Source organism: Pseudonaja textilis, chromosome 6 (assembly GCF_049901715.1).
Source record: "Pseudonaja textilis isolate UNSWEBS1 chromosome 6, rPseTex1.2, whole genome shotgun sequence".
Lineage (NCBI taxonomy): Eukaryota > Metazoa > Chordata > Lepidosauria > Squamata > Elapidae > Pseudonaja > Pseudonaja textilis.
The window spans coordinates 25,403,107-25,430,103 of record NC_141995.1 but is presented as its reverse complement, the minus strand read 5'-3'; the positions used below and the strand labels follow the sequence as shown (position 1 = coordinate 25,430,103).

At 35.5% G+C, this 26,997-nt stretch overlaps 1 protein-coding gene across 3 annotated transcripts in view; it reads left to right on the top strand.

The window, feature by feature from the left end:
* Positions 1-26,997, top strand: part of GAB1 (GRB2 associated binding protein 1) — an 87,141-nt gene that overhangs the window by 50,407 nt on the left and 9,737 nt on the right. Inside the window, exons 2-7 of one of the 3 annotated variants that reach the window (XM_087936090.1) lie at positions 12,389-12,683; positions 17,640-17,853; positions 18,533-18,604; positions 21,577-22,178; positions 24,343-24,428; positions 25,752-26,058. In XM_087936090.1, coding sequence (XP_087792216.1) covers positions 12,389-12,683; positions 17,640-17,853; positions 18,533-18,604; positions 21,577-22,178; positions 24,343-24,428; positions 25,752-26,058 — 1,576 coding nt within the window. Of the gene's footprint in view, positions 1-6,201; positions 6,283-12,388; positions 12,684-17,639; positions 17,854-18,532; positions 18,605-21,576; positions 22,179-24,342; positions 24,429-25,751; positions 26,059-26,997 lie in introns of those variants that run through there. The other 2 variants (XM_087936091.1, XM_026698096.2) reach the window with 2 other exon arrangements.

Below are 26,997 nucleotides of genomic sequence, written 5' to 3'. Positions count from 1 at the left end.
AATCCAGCTTAAAATTATTTATGTAAACAGCCTGATAATCATGAATACAGCTCTGCATGCATCTCATGTAACATACTTTTAGAGGTAAGTTAAAGGCCGCATAGATGTACTTTCCTTTGCCAAATTTTATGCTTCATTAACTGGATTCTATATGAAACAAACAAAATGTTAAAGAGTAATGATATTTATATAGTTACTTGCCAAGTACATCTAAATTATATTAAAGTAATTAAAATATCTTTACAATCTCCAAGGCAGTCACATCTTTTGAGCACCCCTCATGTTTGGAAATTGAAAGTTGAAAAATATGACTTGCCCTAAAAATCTAGATAGCGATGTAGATAATAATCAATATCCATAAAAGCCTGAACTGGTACTTTGAGCTACTAATTGTTGTGTTAATCCTAAAATGCAATATGTAACAATTAGTGTTAGTATGCAAGGATTTTTATTACTATGTTACATTTGCACATATTTATCATAAGCAGCCCAGTTGAACAGTCATGTTCATAATTTGTATTGCTTTAAAGCATTTATCCTCAAGCATCTTTAATATTAAAAATCAAATAAAAGTCCCAGTGGATTATTTCAACAAATAGGAATGGCATTTCTCAAATAGAACTCAAGAAACCAAGTTTCAAGTTTTGTGCTCAATGTTTGGGACAACTATAAGCTATAGTTGTATTTGGAATAGCAGGATTGACTTTCTATTGTATACACCTGAAAAACATTGACATAATAAAACATATTATTCTGCATAGCTATTTCTATTGCTATACAAATAGCATTATTTAAGGTGTAATTCAAAGATTACCTTTTATGAATCAGATAAATGCCAAATGTATGTTAAAAACAAGCAATTGTCGATGTCTTCCTAAATACAAGAAATAAAGAGGATAAGTTCATCTCTGAGGGGAGCATATTCTACATAATTTATTTATTGAATTATATGCTTCCAAAATACTGGTTATAGTACATTAAAACAATAAAATGTGCAGGTACACAATGTAGCACTACAAATATTCACAGTAACCCAAATATAATAAACACAACAATAACATCTTAATACAATATTATTATTAGTTAATCTTTAGTGAGATTCATAGCCTTTGGGGCTGGTTGGTAGCTCAACAGTTCAAGTCCTAAGCAAGGACCTAGGAACTGTTAAGGTAGCATCCGAGTGTCAGAGGATATAAGTTGTTCGAAGTAGGGTGGTTTTTTATAGAATCAGGGTATTCAAGTCTGATAAATTCAGAATTTCCAAATAGCAAGTTGGCCCTTTAGGTATTGCTCCAAGGGCTCCAATTACAATTGGGATAATTTATTTTTCCAAAGTTGCTCAACTTCAGTTTGAGAGTCCCTACACTTTGTGATTTTTTCTTGCTGCGTGTCTTCAGTTTGTGCAACACCAGGTATTGCAATGTCAATGAATCAAAACATTTTCTTTTCCCCTATTGTTACAACTGTGTGGAAAAAGTCCTGCACGCTTTATGCTTTACAGTTTGTGACATTTTTTGGATTGATTTTATGATATTTTATGCTAACTGCTATGCAAATATTGTTATATTTAAATAAATACTGGTGGTTTTTAAGTGAAAAGCATAAGCTTTTTGAAATTTGGTGCTGTTTGGATGGGGATTGTGAATTTTCTTGCATGCTTATAATGGATGGTTACAATGACCATGAAAACAGATTAACTGATGCATACCCAGTAGCATACATGTTGCAATTACTAAGGCCGATGCTATGTTTTGTTAACATTTTTGTTGTTTGTGGCCCTGAAAAAGACCATTTAGGAAACCAAACATGGTTACTAATATGAAATTGGCACACTTTTACATCACATGTTTCACCCCAAATTCTTGTAATCTGAGGTGAGGTGAGCTTCCTGTCGGCCATCGAAATGCATTGCTGAGCCTGATCTTGCCATTTTGTTGACTTTCTTGGTCTTCCAGAGCAGAGCTTGTCATCAACTGAACCAGTTATTCGGTATTTTTCAACCACTCTGCTCACTGTGGTGCAATGGCATTTCACTCTCTTGGTTATTTCTGTACAGGAGTAACCCTCTTCATGAAGCACAATGATGCGATGCGCTGCTCGGTACTGGTGAAAGCAAAGGCCTTTTTCTTTGCCTGCAGCCAGAGCTAAATTAAATTTCTCAATGCTTTTCATGCCAATTTATAGTTAGAGAGTATGACAACACTGACTGACTCATACATTTAGCTTCTGAGCATTTGATTGGTCAGCCAAAGCTTGCTGCTGATTGGCTTTTGATCCTAACATTCTAGAAAATTCAAGTTGTGTTTGTTTTAGCACATAAGCTCACTCAAAACCTTAAAAAAGACTTTAGTTATCTTAATAAAAATTATGCATCTCAATCCAACTACAGAAATTTTCATCAAAGTATTAATTTTGCGTGGTTTCTATGAATGAAAAGTTGATTAAACATGTAAATACAGCTTAAAACTGAAAGCGTGCAGGACTTTTTCACACAGCTGTATGTCAGGTGGGCAAAGTGCCTGTCAGTCTGAATTCTGAAGTCCCACAGGATCTTGACTTTTTCATTCTCCAGAACCTTCTCAACCTGATGTTCCCAGTAGTTGTTACTATTATTATTATTATTAATTTTAATTTTACAATCCCATAATAAAATTAGACAGGGAGGAACAATCTCACAGTTACATTTCACATGACCACTTTCAAAGGCTTTCCATAATAGCTTGATTTTTGGTTCTTACCAATGCAGTAGAGAGATATCTTGCAATGTCAAAACAGAAAAAATACATCATTTCTGGTTTTGTACCATCCTTCTGAAAAATAAGGTATAATCAATAACTTTTCCTATGGTGAATGTACCAAATAGATAAATTCTAGTTGAATGAAGCAGTGTTAAAAATATGCTAAACAATTCAAGTGTTGCAAGTAAAAACTGATACTTTCAATTGCTCCCTATCAATGCAAGGCACTGAGCCTAGGTGTCATACAAGTAGATTTAGGACAACTCAGTGCAGCCAGCTCAGTGTGGCTAGCTCACCACTGCCACTCGCCACTGTCAAGTTGCCTCTGCAACTCACTGTTACTAAGTATTTACAGGACAACTCCACATGGCCAACTAACCAAGGGGACAATTTACTGCTGGTGGCCCGAGGCAGAGCTGGGTGGGTTGGTGAGTGAGTGGATGGGCAGAGTGCAGAGCAATGGCTAATGGCTTCCCTTTTTTACCCTCCTTCCACTGTTGAGCTCTGGGCCAAAAAGCCCCGGGATGGCGGCAGTGGTGGATGGGGCAGGCAGTTGAAGGTGGCAGAACCTGTGCTAAGCTGACCATGCCAATAGTTCCATTCCACATAGAAAGTGTAACCATGCAGATGCACTGCTGCTAAAGTACGTAACTCTAAAGTAACAACAATTTTTAAAAACCTATCAAGTGTCAATTCTTCATCCAATAGATATATTTGAGAATTAAGATATTCAAGTTCTAGAATGTTTCTATGTATAGGATATTTCTTCTGAATTAAATGATATTTTGCATATTCTCTACCAAGCCAATTTGAATGAACTTTCACAGTTCGCTAACTTAAGATTTCTACTAGAATCTTAAAATCTATTAGATTACTAATAGATTTCAGTCTATTATATCAGCATAATTAACAAAAATCCTACACATTTATTATTATTATTATTATTATTATTATTATTATTATTATTATTATTATTATTATTAAAGGTGGGGGACATTGCATTAGAACAACTACAAAAATATTTTGATCATATTGCTCAAAAGAATCTTTTTCTTCCTTGTCTCCTGGTCAAAAGAAACAGGCATCCTTTAATTTGAATTTGTTCAAATTAAATTATCATTAATTGTTTGAGTGTCATTTCCCATGCCTGAAATATCCATGGTTCCTTGTGGCTTCAACTCCTAGAAGTGTAATAAGAAGAGTACCTTTAATATACCACATTTGAATCAAGAATATTCTTGTTGATTTTAACTCTAACTTTTAACTGCAGAATTGTAACTCTGAGAAGCAACTTTTCCTTTAGGATTAAGGAATCCTTAAACAAGGAATATTTTCATTACCAGCACTTATCCCATAGTTGTTTTATGTACTAAGGAGTATCAAATTCATGTCACAGCGGCATCATGTGGCACATCGGGACTTTTCCCATAGCTAAACTGGGCATGGGCGTGGCCAGCACATGACGCATGCAGCCTGTTGGCCAGGAGTTTGACAGTCCTGTACTAAGATATATATATAAGATACCTTTTTATTAGAGCAGACACCTTTTGGAGGTTGGGTAAGATTTTTTTGTGGCTGTTTTTAAACCATATGACTCATACTTCAATGATTTACTACAATCAGCTAGATTTTAGTAGTAGAATATTTCAGGTTTTTTTATTTTCTGCTGCTCTGCCCTATATCAGCCTGTAATTGTGTTCACATTAATATAATTAAACTATGGTTTACTATGAACTACTACTGGCTGGATTAATGGCTTGGGATGTCAGGTTAAATAAACATGATATAGCATGGTCTATAACTCCACTTCTTGGATACATTAGTGCAATGGGACAATTGGCATTCTTGTGTTTATTCATGTAAACACAAACATCTGTCTTAGTGTTACAATTGCAGAATGGAAATGATAGTGTGCTTCCCATTTGGTAATTTAACTACATCAAGAAACTCCCACAGAGTTGAAGGGTTCTGAAATAGAAACTTAGGTTTGGTGGAAGCTTGATGATGATGATAATTGAAAACTCCAATGTGCTTTCACCCAGTGGACTGAATTTCTTTGGCAATTTGTGTCGTTTGCTTACTCTTGTTATTTCTTTTTTGTCCTTTTGGAACCTTTGTTTTTCTTTTTTTACCTTCTTTCCCAGGCTTTGGTGTATCCTGTATCCCGAGAGAGCACTAAATTACTCGTTAACCTTCTTTCTTATTTATGTTCAACTATGTCTAGATTGTAGGTTTAGCTGGCTCTAAGGTCAGGCAGTCGTGTCTTTTTGCTGTTATTTTAGCACTGTTTAGCACTGTTAGTTAGCGTAAGCTCAGGACGATGTTAGTAAAAAGAATGCCCAGAATTGGCCAAATTTATTGAATTTGATAGGTTTTCTTTTTTTAAAAAAACTGCTATTTTATCTGTAGTAATTAAATGAATCTCCATTATCCAGAGTTATATAAAATATAAATACTGTATAATTTAATAAGCCATCTCTCATGAACCTTCTTGATCAAAAAGTTGGCTATATCTGTAGAAATCATATGTATCATCAGGCGGGTTTTGAAATGTAGCACACAGCTATAGCATCCTTAACAAAAGATCATAAGCTCTGCTTAAGTATTTCCAGCAAATCAAAGTGCATCAGTCTACAATATAAGGCAGATGGTTCTGTTGTTAATTCTGACCTCTAGAATTTAGCTAAGATGTGATTCCCTGCAGTTTCCATCTAAGTGATTGAAGACTGCTATCATGTTATCTCTCTCTCTCTCTTTTTGAATAAAAGAACCAGTCCTTTGAATTGTTTCTTCTAAGACTTCTTTTTCCAGATTTATGATTAACTTGCTTAGTGTTTTCTGCAGACATTCTGCCAATATTGTTATTAAAACAGCATGTGAGACTTGGTACAATAATTTAAATATTTCCTGACAAAAGCAAAAGATAGCTGAAATGTTACCAACCACAACTGGGACATTGACATCCTGTTCACATGATTCCCTCATTTTTTAAAAATAATAATTATGATTATTTCCTTCAATATTTGAGAACTACCTATCCTGTGTTACATTCAAAAAAAGTTTAATACTGGTAGGACCTGCAAGGAATGAAAAGGTTTCTGCAAGAATTTGTAAATTCCATAGTATGAAGAATTGGTTTTTTTAAAAAAATCAATTCTTCCCTTGCAGGATTTATCTAAAATATTTATTCATGTGTTTATTTACATATATTTTATACATTGGGATTTTTTTCAAGAGGAAAATGTGCATTGATGTAGTCAGTTATGCCCCTGCTTATTATTTTAGTATATAAGTTCAAAGTTTTAAATAATTTGTTCACCAGTTAAATAAGTACTTTTTATATACATTAAACCATTCTGAAAACATACAATTGTTGTTATTTTCAGTCCATTGTGTCTGCTTCCTGCTGGTCAAAGGTTATTATAATAGGGTGGTGTATAGTAAGCTGGAAAGCTGACAGGAAGACTAACGCTGAGCTTCTTTTGGGGTAGACGCAACAACTGAAAAGATTGGAATTCGGGAATAGGCTGAAAACAAAGAAGAGGTACTTCTTTATTAACAGTATCAAATTATCCAGATGAATGCTTCCATCTTTCATCTGATGTGTTATAAAAATATGTAGAGTTGGTTATTACGTACACTTTAATCTTTTTTTAAAGAGTTGATTGGACTTTAAAATATTTTTTGTAAATATTTGCATAATTCTTCACTCTTGGACCATTACTGGTTTTTCAGGAACAAAACTAATCAGGATTTAATGTGTGTTAAATGTAGAATTTGTAATCCTGTTAAAATTTCTTGAAAAATAAATCTTTGTGTAAGGCATTGAAACATAGATAAGAGGCAATTCTAATTATTTTGCAAAGAGAATTTCTGCTAAGAAAGAACAGATGATCAGGTTCCCTATGGTATTAAGGATTTGTGACTTTAAAATAACTTTTAAGAAATCAATTTAAGAAATTAATTTTAAAATTAAATTAATTTTATTGAAGGGATATATGAAGAAAAGAAAAGACAGGCTAGTGAATAATCATGCATGTGAATTTGGATTTCTTGGTAGTCATCATGCCTTTCTTGATTACTACTGTTATTTTTTATAAAGTGCATGAAGTTTAGGTGTCAAATTCAATTAAAAGTGATCATATTGACTTAAAGATTTCAAATTATTCTACTAATGCTTCCCAAATACCACCCTACATCCTTGTTTTTTGTCACTTCTTCCATGGTGAATAAATCAAAAGAAAGGGAAGGCAGATGTTTCTGAAAAGCCCATAAAAATTTCATAATTTTTCATAACTTTTCATAATTTTGAAATGGGAAATGACTATAAAAAATGGCTTCTGCTTTTTCAGTCAAAACCTGACCATATACACAGATGCATGTGAGGGCGCATGCCACACACACACACACACGCACTAGAGTTTGTTAATACCAAATACCAAATCTAGTTTTGGTATTTTTAGAAAAGAGACTCAGTAAAACAAATATTAAAAGAATTGCTCTTTAAATTATATTTTAAAAAATAATTCTAATAACATTAGTTTGTTTTAATATTATGCTTTTTGAGGCTTGGGTTAGAATATGTTAACCTGACGAATATTGGTAAGTAATGGGATTTATTGAAAAGCATCACTTCAAAAAGTTATCAACTGGGTGAGAGAATTAATATGAAAAAAGCAGAAAAAAGATTTTTGAATATGTATTTTGAAGGCATAGCAAGTGAATGGAATAACAAATGTCAAATGTATAAATATTGGAAGATGGATTCAAACATTAGAAGAAACCTGTTCTCTCTGCTGGAGTTTAACAAGACTATAAGCTAAAATTATTATTTTTTAAGGTTAACAAGATGGATAATGTTATTTGGATTGCAGTTTTAAAGCTCAGCCAGTCAGTCTATTCCCACATGCCATTAGATTTTTATGAGTGGGGAAGAGAGCGTGACCTTTTGATTGTTCTTGATTGTGAATGTGTATAGTGGGATTCCCCCCTATGAAGCTATCTTCAAAATGTGTTGTATTTTGCACGAGAAAATGCTGCAGGGCAATGCAGGCAGAAGTCAGTACCATTTTTATTACTTTAGCTTGAGCTGGGCAATGCAATAATTATTTATCGCATGATCAAATCTAACCTACCTGGAATCTTCAACACCCAGAATTTACACCCAAGAAATCCTGATGTTTGTCTGAAGTGCGTGTTTACATAGAGGTATTCTTGAGCTATATAGCACATTTCAACTTAGGATAATAAATTAGTAATTATAAAATAATTACATGAGCAAACGTATCGAGCGTTTTACAGCTTTGCCTGCTTTTAAAAAATGTTTAAAATATATGGTCTTCTAATTTTCCACGTTTAGGTTTAAAAAAATGCTGCAAGATGCAAAATAAAAAGCACTGTTATATTTACATTGTTTGCAATGTTTTTGTTTGCATAAGTACACTAAAGTTAGAACAGACCAATGCAGAACTGGCAAATGGTGACAATAGATTAAAAACAGGAAATGTTGGCCATGTGTGTATTTCAAACAGCTAATCAGGATGATAGCCGATGGAGTGGAAACTTCCACTGAGACTGTTTTTTCCTTATTTTTCTTTGTAAGAAAAGATGGTGCTTCCTGGAAAACAAGTCTTAAAAAGTTTGAATGTATTTTTGGCAAAGGGCAGCGTAACAATAAGTAAAGATGCACCTAATATTTTCTGTCCTTATTTATAAAGCTTTGTAAAAGGAATTAAGATATGTACAACTGAAGCTTGAGCAATTATGCTTTGAATAGTTTATCTGTGTGGCAAGCCAGTAAATATCAATATTTAGTGTTAATAGTGTGTTAAATGATTTGTGGGCTAAATTTTGGGTGAAATTATTTGTTTATTTGAATGAAAAGCTTAAGGCACAGGAAAGTAGTCCGCTTTTCCCATTCATCCTTTGGGGACTGAATATGATAAAAGCCTTCCGTATACATAGGAGCTGCTATGATATAGAGACCTTCATATTCATTCATTAAATATCCTCCCAACATTTAGTGAGCCTCAATTTTGTTCTTCATGTTTATTAATTACTTGATTCCATCCATAGGGAGGGGAAGTATTGAATCAGTTGAAAAGTTAAGTTGGATTGTAATAGATCAAAAGTTTAAAATATAGGAAGCTTTTTCATCTTAATGCTTTTTTTATTTTAATTAAGGAGAAATGGAAAAATGCATTCCCTGATGATTAATTAACATATATACATAAGTAAGGCACTGTAAGTAATGGCAAGGAAACTTACTTTGACAGTAAGTCTTGCTGAACCTTTTTAATGGTTTGGGGCCTTATTGTTGTAATTCTATATAACAGTGGTTCTCAACCTTTGGTCCACAGACAGACCCCTCCAATATCATCACAGGGTTCCATGAAGGAATGAAGAAATGTTATGTTTTAAATCTTGAGTTAAGTCTTGGGGGGTCTGTGGCCATGTTTCATGGCCACAAAAGGTATTTAAAGGGAGTCCATGTTGAAGAAAAGGTTGACAACCACTGCTATATAATATTATTGACATTATATTGTAATTGATTCAGGGAACTCAGTTTTTAAGATTATAGCTCGTTCTTTATTATGCTTAATTTTTCCTCCCCCCCCCCCCTTCAGACAGGACTGATGGAATAATCCCTGAAATACAAACTCTATAATTCTGGTTAGGTTTCAGCAGTACTATTATTCTGCTTTAACAGAGCAGAAAAAAGCTTGAAAATTGATACTTACTCATTATAGTAATATCTATAACAAAGACCAAACCTTTCAAGTATATTCCTGAAGATGTTAACATTAGGTGTCCCACTTGTCAAAAGGAATCAAAGACTCTCAATATGGGGGAAAAATCTTATTCATATACAAGCCAAATACTTTGGATCCGAAAACCAAAGCTGTGCTTTTCACTTCATTCTGTAGCATGATCCTCTGAAGTTTTTCTCAGTAAGGCAATATAGAGCTTCTATCAGGCAGCCAATATTAAAATGTTAAAAATAGAACTTACTTCAAGAATCCCAGATATTTTCAGATAACAAAGAGTGATTTATATGGACTCTCTTTGCAGTTTCATGAAACATAGTAAGGCCATTGTACTATGATTAGCACGCGTGCTGATGTCAGGTCTCTTGTCTAGCTTCAAGCTTTATTCTGCTGTTAAATTGTGCTTTTGTGCTATAATCCAGAGAACCTTTGTGTCTGACTTAGTAATGTGTAGTTTCTGAAATTGCTTTTGTTTTTAAGGACAGTCTGTGCCAGTTTCAGTGAGTGACTCATTAAGCAACCGAAATAAACATACCCATTTTCACTCTGTGAAAAAGATGTATTCTGGAAAAATAAAGCAGAGATATAGAAGCAGGTGTTAGTTGTCTAAAGGCAAAGTTTTCTGACATGTAGGACTATAAACAAGTTTTGTTTATATTACCAATTTACCAAGGAAGCTGCAGTAAGAGCGATATTTCGCTCTCACAGAGGATCTTTGTTAGCTCTGAAATACAGAGAAGATCTCAGTGTACAAGTTAGAGAAGAAACTTCCAAATCTGTATTATATAAGTTACAACCGCCTTACTGTACAAATCATAGCACAGTTTCTTCTCACACTTACATTGGGTACATTGATTTCCTGTTCTTCATTTGTCCCTGTAAATGTTTGCCATATTATAAAACTCCTATTATCACCTAGATCAGGGGTGTCAAACTGGATTTCTTTGAGGACCAGATCAGCATTGTAGTTCTCTGCGGGCTAGCCGGTGGGAAGAGAAATGGGATGGGCACCTCCTGCAACAAATTGCAGCACTTCGTTGACCAAAACGGGGTGTGGGGGCAGGCGCTCATGCCTCATTTTGGCCAGCAGAGTGCTGCAGGAAGCTGTACAGGCTGAAAACGGGGCACAGGGGCCTGTGTGCAGTCCCCCCCATACCTCATTTTTATTGCTAGAGGCACCACAAGCCAGTCCTTTACTATTTCCAGGCTGGTCTCATGGATCAGATTTAAGTATCCTGTGGGCTGGATTTGACCCATGGGTCATGAGTTTGACACCCCTGACCTAGATACTGATGGGTTACAACTCCTATCTTCTTAGTACTCAGAAAAACAATAGTTTTTCTACACTAATGGAAGGAAATTGGGAATGTTGTACAGTATAACATAATATAAATACTATTATAATATAAATAATAATATAAATAAAATAATACAATTGGTTAATGTATTATTAACACTGGATTTAAAGGATTGTTTATAATCAGGCTACTCCAATGTAGCTTTAAAATGACTTGTTAAAATTTGTCCTTTCGTATTTGGTTGTAAAGTCAAAAAGCAACTTAGTAAAAAAAAAGTTCTGCTGGAATGGTTTAACCAAAGAAAGATCATAACTTAGTGGAAGACTATAATACTAAATTCTCAATATTTCTGCATAAGTAGAATGACGCAAAACGGAATCTGTTTTCTACACAAGTCCTATAACTAGATAAAGAGAACCCAATTAAATAAATCAGTAACATGACCCTTTATTTATTAAGGAAAATGATACAAATAACATTGTTGTGTTGGCAAAAGCAAAGTTACGTTGCTTTCAGTAACTGGTATGTGCCCCCCTCCCCCGGGTTGGACAGCAGTAACTGCATCTAAACTTTTCTTAAAACTGTTCATCAGTCCTGCACATTGGTGTGGAGGAATTTTAACTTATTCCTCCTTAAAGAAAGCTTCAATTCAGGTATGCTGCCCTGAGCTGCTCACACCATGTCCGTTCACATATTTCCTTAGGATTAAATTCAGGACTTTGACTTGGGAGACAAAGAAGAGGAGGAAGTGTAGACTAGGCACTGGTCAGATTAGTAGCACTTAGCCTGCAGAAGCAATGACGGTGCAGCAAGCATCTCAGAAGGGATCTTTCTAGATTCTTGGATTGTAAAGAAAAAGAAAAAGTGTGTCCAAGAAAACTAGAACAGCTGGTGAAAATGTGTAAATATGTACATTAGTGTGCCAGTTGGAATTGAGGGTGACAAGGCTAGCTTATGGCATAATAACTGGGTTAAGATTTAATACAGTATAAGGCTTTTTGTTCTTGGCAATTAGCTTATTCTTAAATAAATGGGAATGCGATTACAGCCTTGAATACTTTGTTAAACCGAAATATTTCATCCCAGAAAATGAAAAGTCCTTTATGTTTTCAAACATACATATATTCATTCAAGACATTAAGGTAAATTAATTGTGGAGGGAGGGAGTGCAATGTAAAATAAAAAATACCAATTTAAAAACTGTTAACCTTGTAGCTTTTTCTGTTGGCCACAAAGATTGTGTGTATATTCAAGATACGTAAGACTCATTACCCCAAATTGCTATTTCTGTCCTGAACTGAAAAATCTCTGGGGCAACATATGATTTAAGCCTAGTGGCTTCATACAGAGTATTCCAAATATTTTGTATACTGCTAGAAGATTATGCAATCTTATCTGCCCTCCAAATTATCAGTTCCTGTGCCCTTCTTAACTACTGCACGTTCTTTTTATATAGATTTAATTGAATTCCAAATATTTCAGTTTATAATATAATTTTATAGTTTCAAATATGTATTTAGATTACTCTGCGCTACTTCAGGAACATACTCATATGAAACATCTGGGTATTTTCTCTATTCTCTAGGCATGGAAGAGAAGATGGTTTGTCCTCCGCAGCGGCCGGTTGACAGGAGATCCAGATGTATTGGAATACTACAAAAATGATCACGCCAAGAAACCAATTCGTATCATTGACTTGAATTTGTGTCAACAAGTGGATGCTGGATTGACGTTTAACAAAAAAGAGTTTGAAAACAGCTATATTTTTGACATAAATACAATAGACAGAGTCTTCTATTTAGTTGCCGATAGTGAAGAGGAGATGAATAAGTGGGTTCGATGTATTTGTGATATCTGTGGATTCAATCCTACTGATGATGGTAAGTAAATTGTTGTTATATTTTAGCAGTTCGTTAGAAATTTTATCCCATACAGTCCTGTAGGGATATGAAAATTCAGACGATAACTTTCTGTTGTATTTAAGTCTAATATGCATTGATTTTAAAAGACCATATTGGTCTTTGCCATTATAGAAAATTATTGTGCCATTTCATTAGCCATTGTTTTCTAATGCCACACTTCAGCTTCTGAAAGAAAGCTTTTTTTGGAGCAAAGAAGGCCCAGCATGCTGTGTAGTTGCAAAGTTGCAGCATCAAACAGATAGCAGTTTACAGTACATGGAGACAATCTAGTTGTGGACAAATGGGGTGTCATTTGTAGCCAGTCGAGATAGCAAGAAAATTTAAGCACGTAGGTCTTGCCATGGGACAATGCTTGCCTGTACATACATGGAAAAAATAAAAAGGAGCATTTCCCGGGGGCCAGTTTGAAGTCTTTCTTTGAACTTAAGTCCTTTTAATGTGGCTTCCTTTGATCATGGAATTCTCAGGATACTATAATGAAGAATGTATGTGGTATTCCCCAATTTCTTAGGTATTCCCCTGAGAAATAGATGATGTTGTATTTCTCATCTAATAAAGTTTCCCATTCAGAAGTGTAGTTAACTGTAAGATTGTACATTAGCTAGTACATTTGTTGGAAAAGGAAAACATGTTTTTGAAAATATATTACTATGTATTATATTTGTTTTAAATTATTGAATTTTGAAAAGATACGTGAAGCAAATATAAGTCTGCCATAATATTGAGATCATTGTTAGAGTGCTAGAATAGGATTGACCTATTCAAATGGTTTCAAATGGTTTGTCCTATCGCATTGCTGAATATGTTCTGGTCTAGTTACTAAGTTGTACCCTATTCAGCTTCACGGGTGAATTGAATAAATAAAACAATGGGGAGAGACCACATATGTGAAGTGGATATAAATTTATCAAATGAATAAAATATATTGTATGATGAATTTGTAAATATGGTGATGGGAAAGCTGAAAAGTATCTGAGTAAGGTTGCTATATAAGGGCAGGGTTCAATCAACCAGAGAGCTTTTTATTTCTTAGTTATTATTGTTAGCCAATTCTGATTATGGGGTCATGAAAGTATATGACATAGCTTTTTTTTTGGAAGTAGCTGTATGATTCATATGTGCCCCCTCCCTTTAATATTTTTTCTCCTGTTCAAGTAACTTAAAATTTCAAAGAAAATATTTGCAGGCTGAGTACTTCATGTCCAGTATTACTGAATCTATAAGTTTTCTTATATCAATTTGAAAGGTACTTATTCTGTATGATCTTATGTTTAAATGAGTTGCAGTAAAATGAGTTGCAGTGTCACACAAATACTTTTGCTTGTACCTGATACATAATCACTCATTGCCTTTTGACATAATTTTTATACACAGGCTACTTTGTGGCCTTCTTGCTACCCTCTGAGCTTGGTTGTTTGCTTGCACACATTTCATTACCCAATTAGGTAACATCAAGAACTCAACAGGCCAACCCCAAGCTACAAATTTTCTCTTCTATTGGATCTTTCTAATTGAAGCTAAAACCTACACAGATTATTTTGAAACTGCAACTATGAGTATTTCCAGTTAGTAGGTCTCATTGGTAGCACAAATGGCAGAAGGAAAAGTTCCCATAATGGATTTTATGAAACAATTTTGAAACATATTTTTCAGAATTATAAAAGATTAAGTTTGTATATTTATAAAGTTGAATGTTGAGAAAATGCTACACCACACTTAGAGGTTGCTTTGGAAGCAGTTGGACATTATAACAATGTTAAGGCTAAATTTGGGATAGTACGATGAATATTTGCTATTGCAAAATATTTGCTATGGTTTTCTACTTTTAGAAATTAGTACGCAGATTAACTGAATGGCACATCTGTTTTGCAGAATGAATGAGAATACCCATACCAAATTCTTTCCTTGGATAAACAGTTGGGCAGATATCTATAGCCCGGATCCAAAGGCAATTCTCCATCTTACACTGACTACATAAATTTGGCTTTCTGCATTGCAATCAGTTAATTGCTAATAAGTTTCCTTTTACTATGTGCGGGTATTCTACAGTTAGATTTACAATCTAAGACTCTGGTATCCTAATAATTCAGGTTTTAACTAAGGAATTAAGAATTATTAAGGTAGCACCAAAGAATATATTCATAGATGCTACCTTAATAACCCTACTTTAATAATCCACAATAATCTGCGAGTGGATTTTTCTTTTTTTAAAATTAGGTGGTTCAGGCCTGATAAATTCAGTATTTCCAGATATCAAAGTGGCTCCAAGGCCTCCAGTTATGACAATATTTTTTTTCTCAGTAAACACTCCACTTCAATTTGCAAGTGCCAGTATTTGTTTTTTTCCCCCAATTATTTTTCATCAATCTTAGCAGCTCTTGGAATAGCAACATCAATGAACCAGCCTTTCTTCTTTTTAATAACTGTTATAGTAAGCATGTTATCAAGCACATGCCTGTCTCTCTGGATCTTGAAGCCCCATAAGACCTAAACCCATTTATTTTCAGAAACCTTCTCAATTTGATTGTTTCAGTAGTTTTTTATTGTATTCAAATCCAAACCTCTGGCAAAGTTTCCAGTGGCAACTTGGTCACAATGCTGCTTGTAGTCAGTTTATGAAATTTTGCTGCAGCCACTGATCAAATGGTCAATTGTTTCATCCTTTTCACTACAAAGGCGACATTTGCTGTTGTTTGTTATGATGTTGAATTTTTGCCTTCATCATCATAATTTTTTTTAATAAAAAGCCATTCGTCCTATAACACACCCATCAAGCTGCAATAGCTTAAAAGTAAATACAAGAACATAAAACGATCACTTCAAGCACCTCATAGTCAGAGACCTACTACTTCTTATGATGTGAATATTTACATTATTAATTGAGTTTGCAAACAATTCCTCATTCTTTTCGGTACCGTTATACATTAGCACTGAAATACAGAACATAAAAAGTCTTAGGCTTTTTTTTTTTTTTTGAGAAAAAAAAGCACAGGAAAATAAGAGTTTGTGAATTTATTTTATAAAATTGTCTATTGGGAAGGAAATTATGGGTTCTTCTTACCTTAATCTGAAAGGGGCAAGTGAGGATCATCTGGTTTAGAGACATCATATCTGAAGATGGGTAATTTGATAGATTACTTGATTAAGAGGTTGACAACCTAACAGTTATAATCCTTTTACAGAATAACTGCAGCCTGCTCCATTATCTCTATCGTGAAGATACTAAGAGTAGTTGATATTGTGTAATTGAAACATTACTAATTTTTAAAGTATAAATCAGCAAGTATTATATTTAATACTTTTAAGTTCTTTTAGTAGCATTTAGGTGAAATCTTGAACTTCAGCCATGATAACTTTCTGAATTAGCTGCAGGGACTGGAAGTGGGAATCATTCTTCCTCCATGGCTGGTATCTGTTGGATTGGTTTTGGAGGTGGAAAAAAATCTAGCTCTGGTCCCACACAATGTGAATGCCGCAGAGTTTGAATCTTTTAACACACTTTTTAAACATGAAACAACTGGGTGAGGTTATCTGATGGCATGGGGTATATATCATCAGCTGAACAGATGACGCTGTTTCACTGCTAATCTTCTGCCTGGAGATTGTTAGGATCTGGCTCAGAATGAATGGGCTGTGACTCCATCCTAGCAAAATGGACAGGCTTTGGGATTTGGAACTCTCAGTGCTATAGCACTTCCCCACATAGAGCTGAGAGGCAGTTTGAGTGGACTTGCATCTTCTACTTAAGAATCAGGTAGCAGCCATGACTAGGGAATCTTTTTGTGGACCGGTTGTAGCCATTCTTGAACCAGGAAGCCTTGCTAATGGTCACTCATACTTGATTGTTTCATACTTGGACTATTGCACTGTGCTGTGCATGCACATCGAAGACCCCCCAGAAGTACAACCAGTCCAGAATGCAGTAGCTTGCACAGTGTGGGTGCTCGCTTTGTTAATGTTATACCATTATTGTGCAAGCTTGACTGACTCCCAGTTTCTTTGCAGGTCAGTTCAGGGTATGGTTATCACTTTAAGGTTCTACACAGTACAGGGCCAGGTTGTTTGTGGCACTGCTTTTCCCTTAGAGTGTCTGCCCTCCCACCAGATTGCTAGACTGGCCAGGCTTCAGATCCTTAGCTTGAATGTTGTTGTCTAGTGGGACCTACGGACCTAGTGGGGTCTTTCCTACAGTAGCCTCTTCTCCATGGAACAGTGTTCTCTTTTAGATTCAGCTGACCCTCAGTATCCTAAGTTTTTGGAAAGCCATCAAGAGGTGACCATTATCCCAGGAGTTTGGAATGGTAAGGCTGGAGAATAGAGATTGAATAGATGAATAGAAATAAATGTGGAATTGGGTGTCAGGTTTTCCTTGATTTTTAGTTCTATTGTTTTTATTATTTATGATTTTATCATTGTCGTTAGCCGGCTAGAGCTGTGTACAGGTAGTCCTCGACTTATGACCACAATTGAGGCCAACTTTTCTGTTATTATGTGTGACATTTGTTAATGGGACGTTTGCCCATTTTACGACCTTCCTTGCCACAGTTGCTAAGTGAATCACTGCAGTTGATAAGTTAGTAACTTGGTTAAGTGAATCTGGCTTCCCCCTTGACTGTCAGAAGGTCGCAAAAGGTGATCACATGACACAGCAGCAGTCATAACTATGGAAGAGTGGCCAAGCATCTGAATTTTGATCACGTGACCAGAGGGATGGCACAAAGGTTGTAACTGTGAATAATGATCATGTCACATTTTTCAGTGCTGTTGTAACTTTGAATGGTCACTAAAGGAACTGTCAGGGACTACCTGTACTGCAAGATGAATGGCCATATAACTCTTGAATGAATGAATGTATGAATCAATTAATCAATCATCAGAATATTTAGTGACCTGGTTGCCTGTTCTGTTTTGTAGATGCTGTGAAGCCACCTGGCAATTCTCTGCCGGCACAAGCCGAATTACCCTTAGCTGTCAGTACTTCCCTATCATCTGTACAAGCCGAGCCATCCCTGCCTCCTCCGTATCAGTTAATTAATATCCCACCATTAGAATCTGCCTCCAGCCATGAAGATCCACAAGATTACTTGTTACTAGTCAATTGTCAAAGTAAGAAGCCTGAACCAGCAAGGTAAACATTGGACTTTCTGATAAAAGTGTCATTAAAATGCTATAGTAACAGTTATCATGGGTAGTTTCTAAGAGTTTAAAAAGTTTTCATTACCTACCTACCCAGAGCCACGGTTAGAATGGAATAAGTAATGTAGCCCACAATAGCAATAGCACTTAGACTTATATACCGCTTCACAGTGCTTTACAGCCCTCTCTAAGCGGTTTACAGAATCAGCATATTGTCCCCAACAATTTGGGTCCTCATTTTACCCATCTCGGAAGGATGGAAGGCTGAGTCAACCTTGAGCCTGGTGGGATTCAATCTGCCAAATTGCAGGCAGTCAGCTGAATTAGCCTGCAATATTGCATTCTCTTCCAAAAGTATTGAAGTTTATCATTCTTGATGAAAACTTAATTTTTTTAATGAATATGCTTCCCCCCCCATCAGTTCCTATGTAATTTTTAAAGAACAACTATGACTAGAATCTGGTTACTTAAGAGTGCGGTGAAGTATCTTAAGATACCTCCTGGGTACGTATTATTTTCATTAAATCTGAAAATCAGCCTATATAGATAATATTTTATCTTTAAAATTGCTCTTTTTATGAAATATTTTTTTCAAAAGGGGTTAGGGTTACTGTTAAAAAATAATTTCCACCACTGATCTCTTAATTTTTATCGTGTACTCAAAAAACCAGCTCTTTCATCTTGGAAGAAGTGGAGGAATATTTACTGCTGGAGGATTTTGAAAGTAAAAAAGTTCCATTGCAGTGAGTGTTTGGGATTTCTCTTTAGAAGTTAACCACAATTCTAAAGCCTGTTTGAAAAAAAAAAATCAGCTTGTGTGTGTATTTGTGCATCTTGTGCATTTTGCTGTGGATTTTCATAAGCAGTGCAAATAATTACTACTTGATGTATCCAGAGTGGCTTGAAGTGGAGAAATTGCTGCATTGTTTGCAGATGTATTGGTCATTTTGAAAACACTGAAGTAAAAGGGTTTATCTTTTAGAAATGGAAAAAAAATCATGATTGGTTTCCATTTTGCTCCTAGCTAAGAAAATTGCCCTCCCAACACATAGTCCATACCCTGCTAAAAGTTTGGAATGTTATGCCTCATCCCTTTTCTCAAAAACAGACTTCTCTTAACTTAGGACATGTTACAATTTTACATTAGAAATGGTCCTGACACTAAAACAATGCAACAGTGAATCGAATTAATTTGTTATATGCTGGACATGCTCTTACTGGAGATAGCCAAGTAGAAGTTAGGTTGGTTTAATTTGGATTTCTACAATGAGCATGTTTAGATTTGATGAAAAAGACAATTTTTAATTCTATAATTTTATGAAGATAAGGAAGGATGCTGCAATATATGTATCTGGATGGTCAGTCCATTCATATTTAAGAGCAAAGTGGTATATACAGCTGCTTTTGAACAGCATCTTTGTCCCTGGCTTGTATTCATATATATTCCCATTCCAAAAAACAATGTTTTAAAAAATGGTTTTCAACTGTAACTTCAAATAACTTTAAAACATTATTTCTTAAATAATTTATATAACTTTAAAACATTATTTCTTAGTTTGAAGAACTACATTATTTCAAAACTGAAGAATTCATAACAAGTTATGGAAAGTATTTTTTAAGGATTGAGAGAAAGAAAATAGTTAAAAATAATAAAGCAGCACATTTAAGGCAATTTAATGAGAGTTAATATAATTAGTTTAATATAATTAGTATAATTTGTTATTAATCAATCCTCTATAGATAACTAATATTGACTGTTTATAAGAAGAAATATCTTAGAAGCCTTGGTGACTAAAATCTATAAACAGTATGAGAGCTGAGAGTTTAGCAACATAGAGTGGAAATACAGAATATCATGAAAGCAAGTACTTTTTGAATTTAAGAATGAAAAATACCTGCAGTCCTAATGCCTTATGATTTGCCAAGAAGCAGTTTCTCCCCTCAGGTCCTTCTGTATTATAGGTGCATGTTAGCAATAAATACAGGTGAAACTCGAAAAATTAGAATATTGTGCAAAAGTTCATTTATTTCAGTAATGCAACTTAAAAGGTGAAACTAATATATGAGATAGACTTATTACATGCAAAGCAAGATAGTTCAAGCTGTGATTTGTCATAATTGTGATGATTATAGCTTACAGCTCATGAAAAGCCCAAATCCACAATCTCAGAAAATTAGAATATTGTGAAAAGGTTCAATATTCTAGGCTCAAAGTGTCCAACTCTAATCAGCTAATTAACACCTGCAAAGGGTTCCTGAGCCTTTAAATGGTCTCTCTGTCTGGTTCAGTAGGAATCACAATCATGGGAAAGACCGCTGACCTGACAGTTGTGCAGAAAACCATCACTGACACCCTCCATAAGGAGGGAAAGCCTCAAAAGGTAATTGCAAAAGAAGTTGGATGTTCCCAAAGTGCTGTATCAAAGCACATGAACAGAAAGTTATGTGGAATGGAAAAGTGTGGAAGAAAAAGGTGCACAAGCAGCAGGGATGACCGCAGCCAGGAGAGGATTGTCAGGAAAAGGCCATTCAAAAGTGTTGGGGACTTTCACAAGGAGTGGACTGAGGCTGGAGTCAGTGCATCAAGAGCTACCACACACAGACGGATCCTGGACATGGGCTTCAAATGTCATATTCCTCTTGTCAAGCCACTCCTGAACAACAAACAACATCAGAAGCGTCTTACCTGGGCTTAAGAAAAACAGAACTGGTCTGTTGCTCAGTGGTCCAAAGTCCTCTTTTCTGATGAGAGCAACTGTTGCATCTCATTTGGAAACCAAGGACCCAGAATCTGGAGGAAGAATGGAGAGGAACACACTGCAAGATGTTTGAAGTCCAGTGTGAAGTTTCCACAGTCTGTGCTGATTTGGGGAGCCATGTCATCTGCTTGTGTTGGTCCACTGTGCTTCATTAAGTCCAGGGTCAACGCAGATGACTACCAGGAGATTTTGGAGCACTTCATGCTTCCTTCCACAGATGAGCTTTATGGGGATGCTAACTTCATTTTCCAGCAGGACTTGGCACCTGCCTACACTGCCAAAAGCACTAAAACCTAGTTCAGTGACTGTGGGATTACTGTGCTTGATTGGCCAGCAAACTCGCCTGACCTGAACCCCATAGAGAATCTATGGGGCATTGTCAAGAGAAAGATGAGAGACATGAGACTGAACAATGCAGAAGAGCTGAAGGCCGCTATTGAAGCATCCTGGTCTTCTACAACATCTCAGCAGTGCCACAGGCTGATAGCTTCCATGCCACACCGCATTGAGGCAGTAATTGCTGCAAAAGGGACCCAAACCAAGTACTGAGTATATATGCATGCTTATACTTTTCAGAGGTCCGATATTGTTCTATGTACAATCCTTGTTTTATTGATTGCATGTAATATTCTAATTTTCTGAGATTGTAGATTTGGGGTTTTCATGAGCTGTAAGCCATAATCACCACAATTATGACAAATCACGGCTTGAACTATCTTGCTTTGCATGTAATGAGTCTATCTCATATATTAGTTTCACCTTTTCAGTTGCATTACTGAAATAAATGAACTTTTGCACGATATTCTAATTTTTTGAGTTTCACCTGTATAAAGTTAAAGCCTATATAACACAGAATTGTGATTTATCTATTTTTGTTTCTTATTTTAGGAAATATTTGTTTCTGGAAAAAAAATGCCAATGCATTTATTTTTTGTTTGTTTTCGTTTAATATTTAGGTTGTCAGTTGATACAGCAAAATCCACCTGTTCTGAAACAGATTGTAATGATAATGTGCCTTCCCATAAAAGTTCTGTGCAATCACTAAACAAGCACACAGTGAATGGATATTTTCAGCAACATAGTGTATATGATTCCCCCACATCAAGAGCGGCTTCTGTGTCAGTAGATGGCAGTCTTTATAATCTACCACGAAGTTATTCTCAAGATGTTTTACCAAAGTCATCTCCTTCTGGAACTGATACAGATGGAGAACAGCATGTTTTCAGCACTCCATCTGCAACCTCTTCTCTTGATACACAGATGAGGCATTTCTCCCTTAGTTATGATATTCCTTCAACACCTGGAAGTACTTACCAGATTCCACGAACTTTTCCAGAAAGTTCATTGACTCAAGGTTCAAAGCTAGAGACTATTCCAGATGTTCCTCCACCACGTCCACCAAAGCCTCATCATGCTTCAGATCGCTCTCCAGTGGAGGCATGTAGCATCTCTCGTACTGCCTCAGATACTGATAACAGTTACTGCATCCCTACAGGTAGCTTGCTCCCATCTCGCAGCAACACAATTTCCACCATGGACATGAATATATTTCGCAAAGGTTAGTGAGGTTTTTATTGTATAAATTTTATCAAAGATTTCATTTATATTTAATTGAAATATTTCAAGATTCAAGAAAAGGATGTTAGCTCAAAATCATTGGGTTTGTTCTAATTTCCTTTTAATGTGATGTTACAAATCTTGATACATTATATTATTTCATGCAGATTTCCATTCAATAATATTTATGAAATATTATTTTAAATTGTGAACGTTCTATTATTTAGAAAGCTCAGAGTATTGATAAAAAAGTAAAAGTAAAAATTTATCAATATTAAAAGCATTTTAAGATGTCACTATTGCAAGTTTAAAATTATTTAATTTTTCACCCAACATTAAATATAATATAAAAAAGTACTGCTGCATTCATATCAAAGCAGTACTTAATATTATCACTGAGTAGTTAATACTTAATATTAAGATCTCCATTGTATTATTATTTAGTAGGTATAAATTTATATACACATTCATATATTGATAAAAGGAAATCAGATAATCAAAATCATGGGTGTTTGAGGGTGCATACTGTAAATAGGTGATTGATGTTATGAGAAGCTGAATTTGCTGAAATCAGCAAGAGTTTACTTTGATTGAGTGAGTTATCTTGACTATTGTATATGTCCTTGATTTTCTTTTTGCACTGCCTTTTGTTATAGATTATTAAGAGAGACATCTCTTAGGGCTACCACAACATGGATATCCTACATTATGGATTAGATGAAGCCCTCTTGTACTGCCAAATTTCAGTACCAAAACAGAAATATGCATGCATGTTTACTATGCTTTTTTGCTATATAGTAATGGGTGGGTAAAAATTGTGCTTGACTTGATACATTTATTTTAATTAATTTCCTAACCTATAAAAAGAGTTCCTTTTATGTCATCATTGCACTATCATGGTATCTGTGTTCCTAAGGAAATTTTAAAAAATCAGGCCTAACTTGCAACAGGGCTACCTGCCCTTGGCTTCAAATCATTTTGAGCATGGGTGTCAAAAGTTGTGGCATCACGTTGCCACGATGTAACATTTCATGACATTTTCCCCATTTTCGGAGCTGAGGTGGGCGTGGCCTGCATGTGACACATCAGGCCTGTGGGGCACCAGTTTGACACCTCTGCTTTTGAACCTGCATGCTATTTATGATGTAAACCAATCATGAAGCAAGATGGCTTTCATAGTTCAAACTCTTTTTAATCTGAAAATTGCTATTGTGGTATTCATCTTTTACTATTGCAAGTATGCCTTAATCATTTTAGTGTCTATAAATCAGGATTGGGCTATTTAGTCCTTTTGAATGTTGCGGCTTTCAGCTTTCTTCTGCTTCTGTTGGAATGACTAAGGTTTAGGTTGTATAAAAAGGCATGAGCTTGGACAGTATCTCTTAGATATTTAGGTTTATCCCTTGCAACTTCGTAACATTTGAAATCTTTATAAATATTATGAATAATTATGAAATCATGAGGATGGTATGGGATTAAGGGGGAGGTTGGCACATGCAGAAGAGCCAAAACTGGCAGTTAAAATGAAAAAAAACAGAACAAACTAGCTTAAAAGAAGGACAGGAGGGAATATTTCTCTTTCCCTTTTAAGTCTGATTTATTTGTTCACTGCTTACTTCTAGGTTGAGCATTGGCTCGCTTTGCATTTTTAAACTGTGACATAGCGAATTTTCCTGTTACTGAGTTATAAGGCTATTACTTAACCTTGAAGTTGGCCGAAATGTACAGTGGCTAGAAATTTTGCCTATTTTGAAGCTAACTTTAAATGGTTTTGAAATAAGAGGAAAAACACTAATCCCTAGATTAATAATCTAAGGGTGACTTATCTTAATTTTAGTCAGGGGCTTGAAATTAGGTGAAGTTAATATTATTGTAATGCAACATGAAAAAGGGCATGCTTGTTACTATACTTAGCTATAAGTAGACACATGGGCTGGTTCTTCCAGCCCTTCCCTCAGCTATAGCTACATTGTGCTTCAACTCCCATTATTTCCAATCAAGTGAACTTTATGTGAATATATCCAAAACATAACAAATGTGGAAAGGCTGTTACAGAAAGTGATTATACAGAATTTTCCATTTTTACTAGTTGCACTTAATTGTGTGATTTTATGTCATTGCTGAGAAACAGGGAAAAACATTTGCTTTCGTCTCCCTTGTTTTAGACCTTAGTTGTCAAGACTGCTATTTTGTTCCACGAACATTTCCAAATGATAGATCAAGCTCACTGGAAGGCTTCCATAACCACTTTGTAAGTATTATTTTGATTTGACAAGGAGAAAAAAAAAGTTTATAAAATGCCAGTCTACTTACTATTCAAATCAAGAAAGAAACTTTATGCTGAATATCAAACATCAAACTTTGCACTAAAAATAATACATCAATCATTGGCTTTATTGTTTTGCTTAATCAGAGACAACCTAGATACTTCCTGTGTAGTAAATTGAGACTCCATATTTTTTAATATGTGAAGTCACAAGATCAGAACAAGAATTCTCATAAAGAGGGTTAAACTTAAGCTCTCTACAACCAGAAATTCTTTAAGAGAGTTCTTATTCTGATCTTGTGACTTCGTATATTAAAAATATGGTATCTCAATCTATTGCACATGGAATATCTAGGTCCATGATGGTGAACCTATGGCACATGTGCTGGAAGTGGTACGCAGAGCCATTTCTGCCGGCACACGAGCCGTCGGCCGGAACAGATCCACTGTGCATGCACATGCGCCTCCCACCAGCCAGCTGATTGTCTGGTATCTTGTCACGCATGTGCAAGGGGTGGGTGCGCGGGGAAGGTGCGCGTGCTTGCGAAGAGGTGCGTGGAACGTGGGGTTTATGCACGCATGCAGGTGCAGTGCGTGCATGGGGGTCACATGTGCCTGCGTGGGGGAGGGTTGTATGCGCATTGCATTATGGATGCAGGCACGCATGCTTGCACATGCACATACTTTTGGCATGCAATGACAAAAAGGTTAGCCATCACTGATCTAGGTTGTCTCTGAGTATTATCTAATGTTGTCTCTGAAGGCTGAAAGGTCATTTGCTGGTCAGAGGGATCTGTAGTGATGCCTACTGGGACTTAAGTAAGTTGGTGCTCTTAATGTCAACATCTTCAGGCTTTGTATCAAGATGATGAAAATGCCCATTGAGTTCTTATTGTTCCACTTGTATTTCAGTATTTTTCATACTGAGCATTTGGTTGTGTGCATATTCACTAATAAAAAACAATAGGGATCCTTAATAGACCCCATGAAAAATATTTGAAAGGATGGCTTGGCTATAATGTAACAAAAAGGTGTCTTCATAATGGGACATTAACCTGATGAAGGAGAGGGAAGGAGCTTGGAAATAATTCAGCAGATAAATATCTTGCAAAATGTGTAGAAAGGTGAAAAACACATAATAGGATGAAAAGGCAGAGGATGTTGTGGATGTTTAAATGTGTAAGGTATGAAAGAATTGTCTTCCATGAAGAAGAGGCTCTTGATCAGTAATGTAATAATTATCATATGACTTGAATCATAGTCAGTGAATTCTGATTAATTTACTGCTATCATAACTCTTGTTTCTAGAAAAATAAAAGTCTGTTGACTGTTGGAAGTGTTTCAAGTGAAGAACTGGATGAAAATTACGTTCCCATGAACCCTAACTCGCCTCCACGTCACCATTCTGGCAGTTTTACTGAACCCATCCAAGAAATGACGAACTATGTGCCAATGACTCCTGGCACGTTTGATTTTTCACTATTTGGAATGCAAGTGCCCCCTCCAGCACACATGGGATTTAGATCTAGTCCAAAGACCCCTCCTAGAAGGCCAGTCCCTGCGGCAGAATGTGAACCTCCTCCAGTGGACAGGAACCTGAAGCCAGACCGTAAAGGTGAGGGATGAATGTGTGCAGCCAGTTGCTCTAAGCATTTTCTTCCCATCATTGTTTATCCTTCACAGAATAAAGCCATATTAGAAGTTGATAGCCAGTATGAACAATTTTAATTTAGAGTTTTATTATTAAGGTGTTAAATACGTTCATCATAGTTTAATTTTTGATTTGTATCTTCCTTTTAACACAATTTCTGTAAGCTGCTTAGAGCCAATTTGGTCTGTAAGCCAATTATGCAAATAAGTAAAATCACAGCAATTTTTAAAACACATTTGCAATATTGTTAATGCTATACTTTCAATTAAGATTTTGTTTTTTTAATTTTGTGCAAAATCTTGTACAGCAGATTAGATCTTTGTTTTGGGAATAATTTAGGCATCATTAATCTATGATCATCAGAATTTATAGATAATAATGTTACTTGTTTTTCATAAAATAAGTTATTAAATGGATCTCATTTAAATCCTTTATTTATTTATTTTTATTTTATTCTTTGTTATTGTACGTATATACACAGGATACACATACAATGAAATTCACATAACACCAGAGACCAGACCCAGCACGCGGACACACATGACAATCCCCAAACACACCCCCACCCACCAAAATTCCCTGCCCCCTAAAAACACACAAGCTACAGCATTTTTGAAGCTGGCAAACTCATAGTTTTACTGTCTCTCAAATAACTTCATCTCCCAGTGTCTTATCAAAGTGGTATTAATAGATAATACATATTTTAATGTAGCACTGTAAAAGGAATGCATGTCGTTGTCATAGAATAGCAATAGCAGTTAGACTTATATACCGCTTCACAGTGCTTTACAGGCCACTCTAAGTGGTTTACAGAGTGAGTACATTGCTTCAACAACCTGGGTCCTTACCGAGATTATTATCGCCCTTGGAAGGATGGAAGGCCAAGTCAGCCTTGAGCTGGTG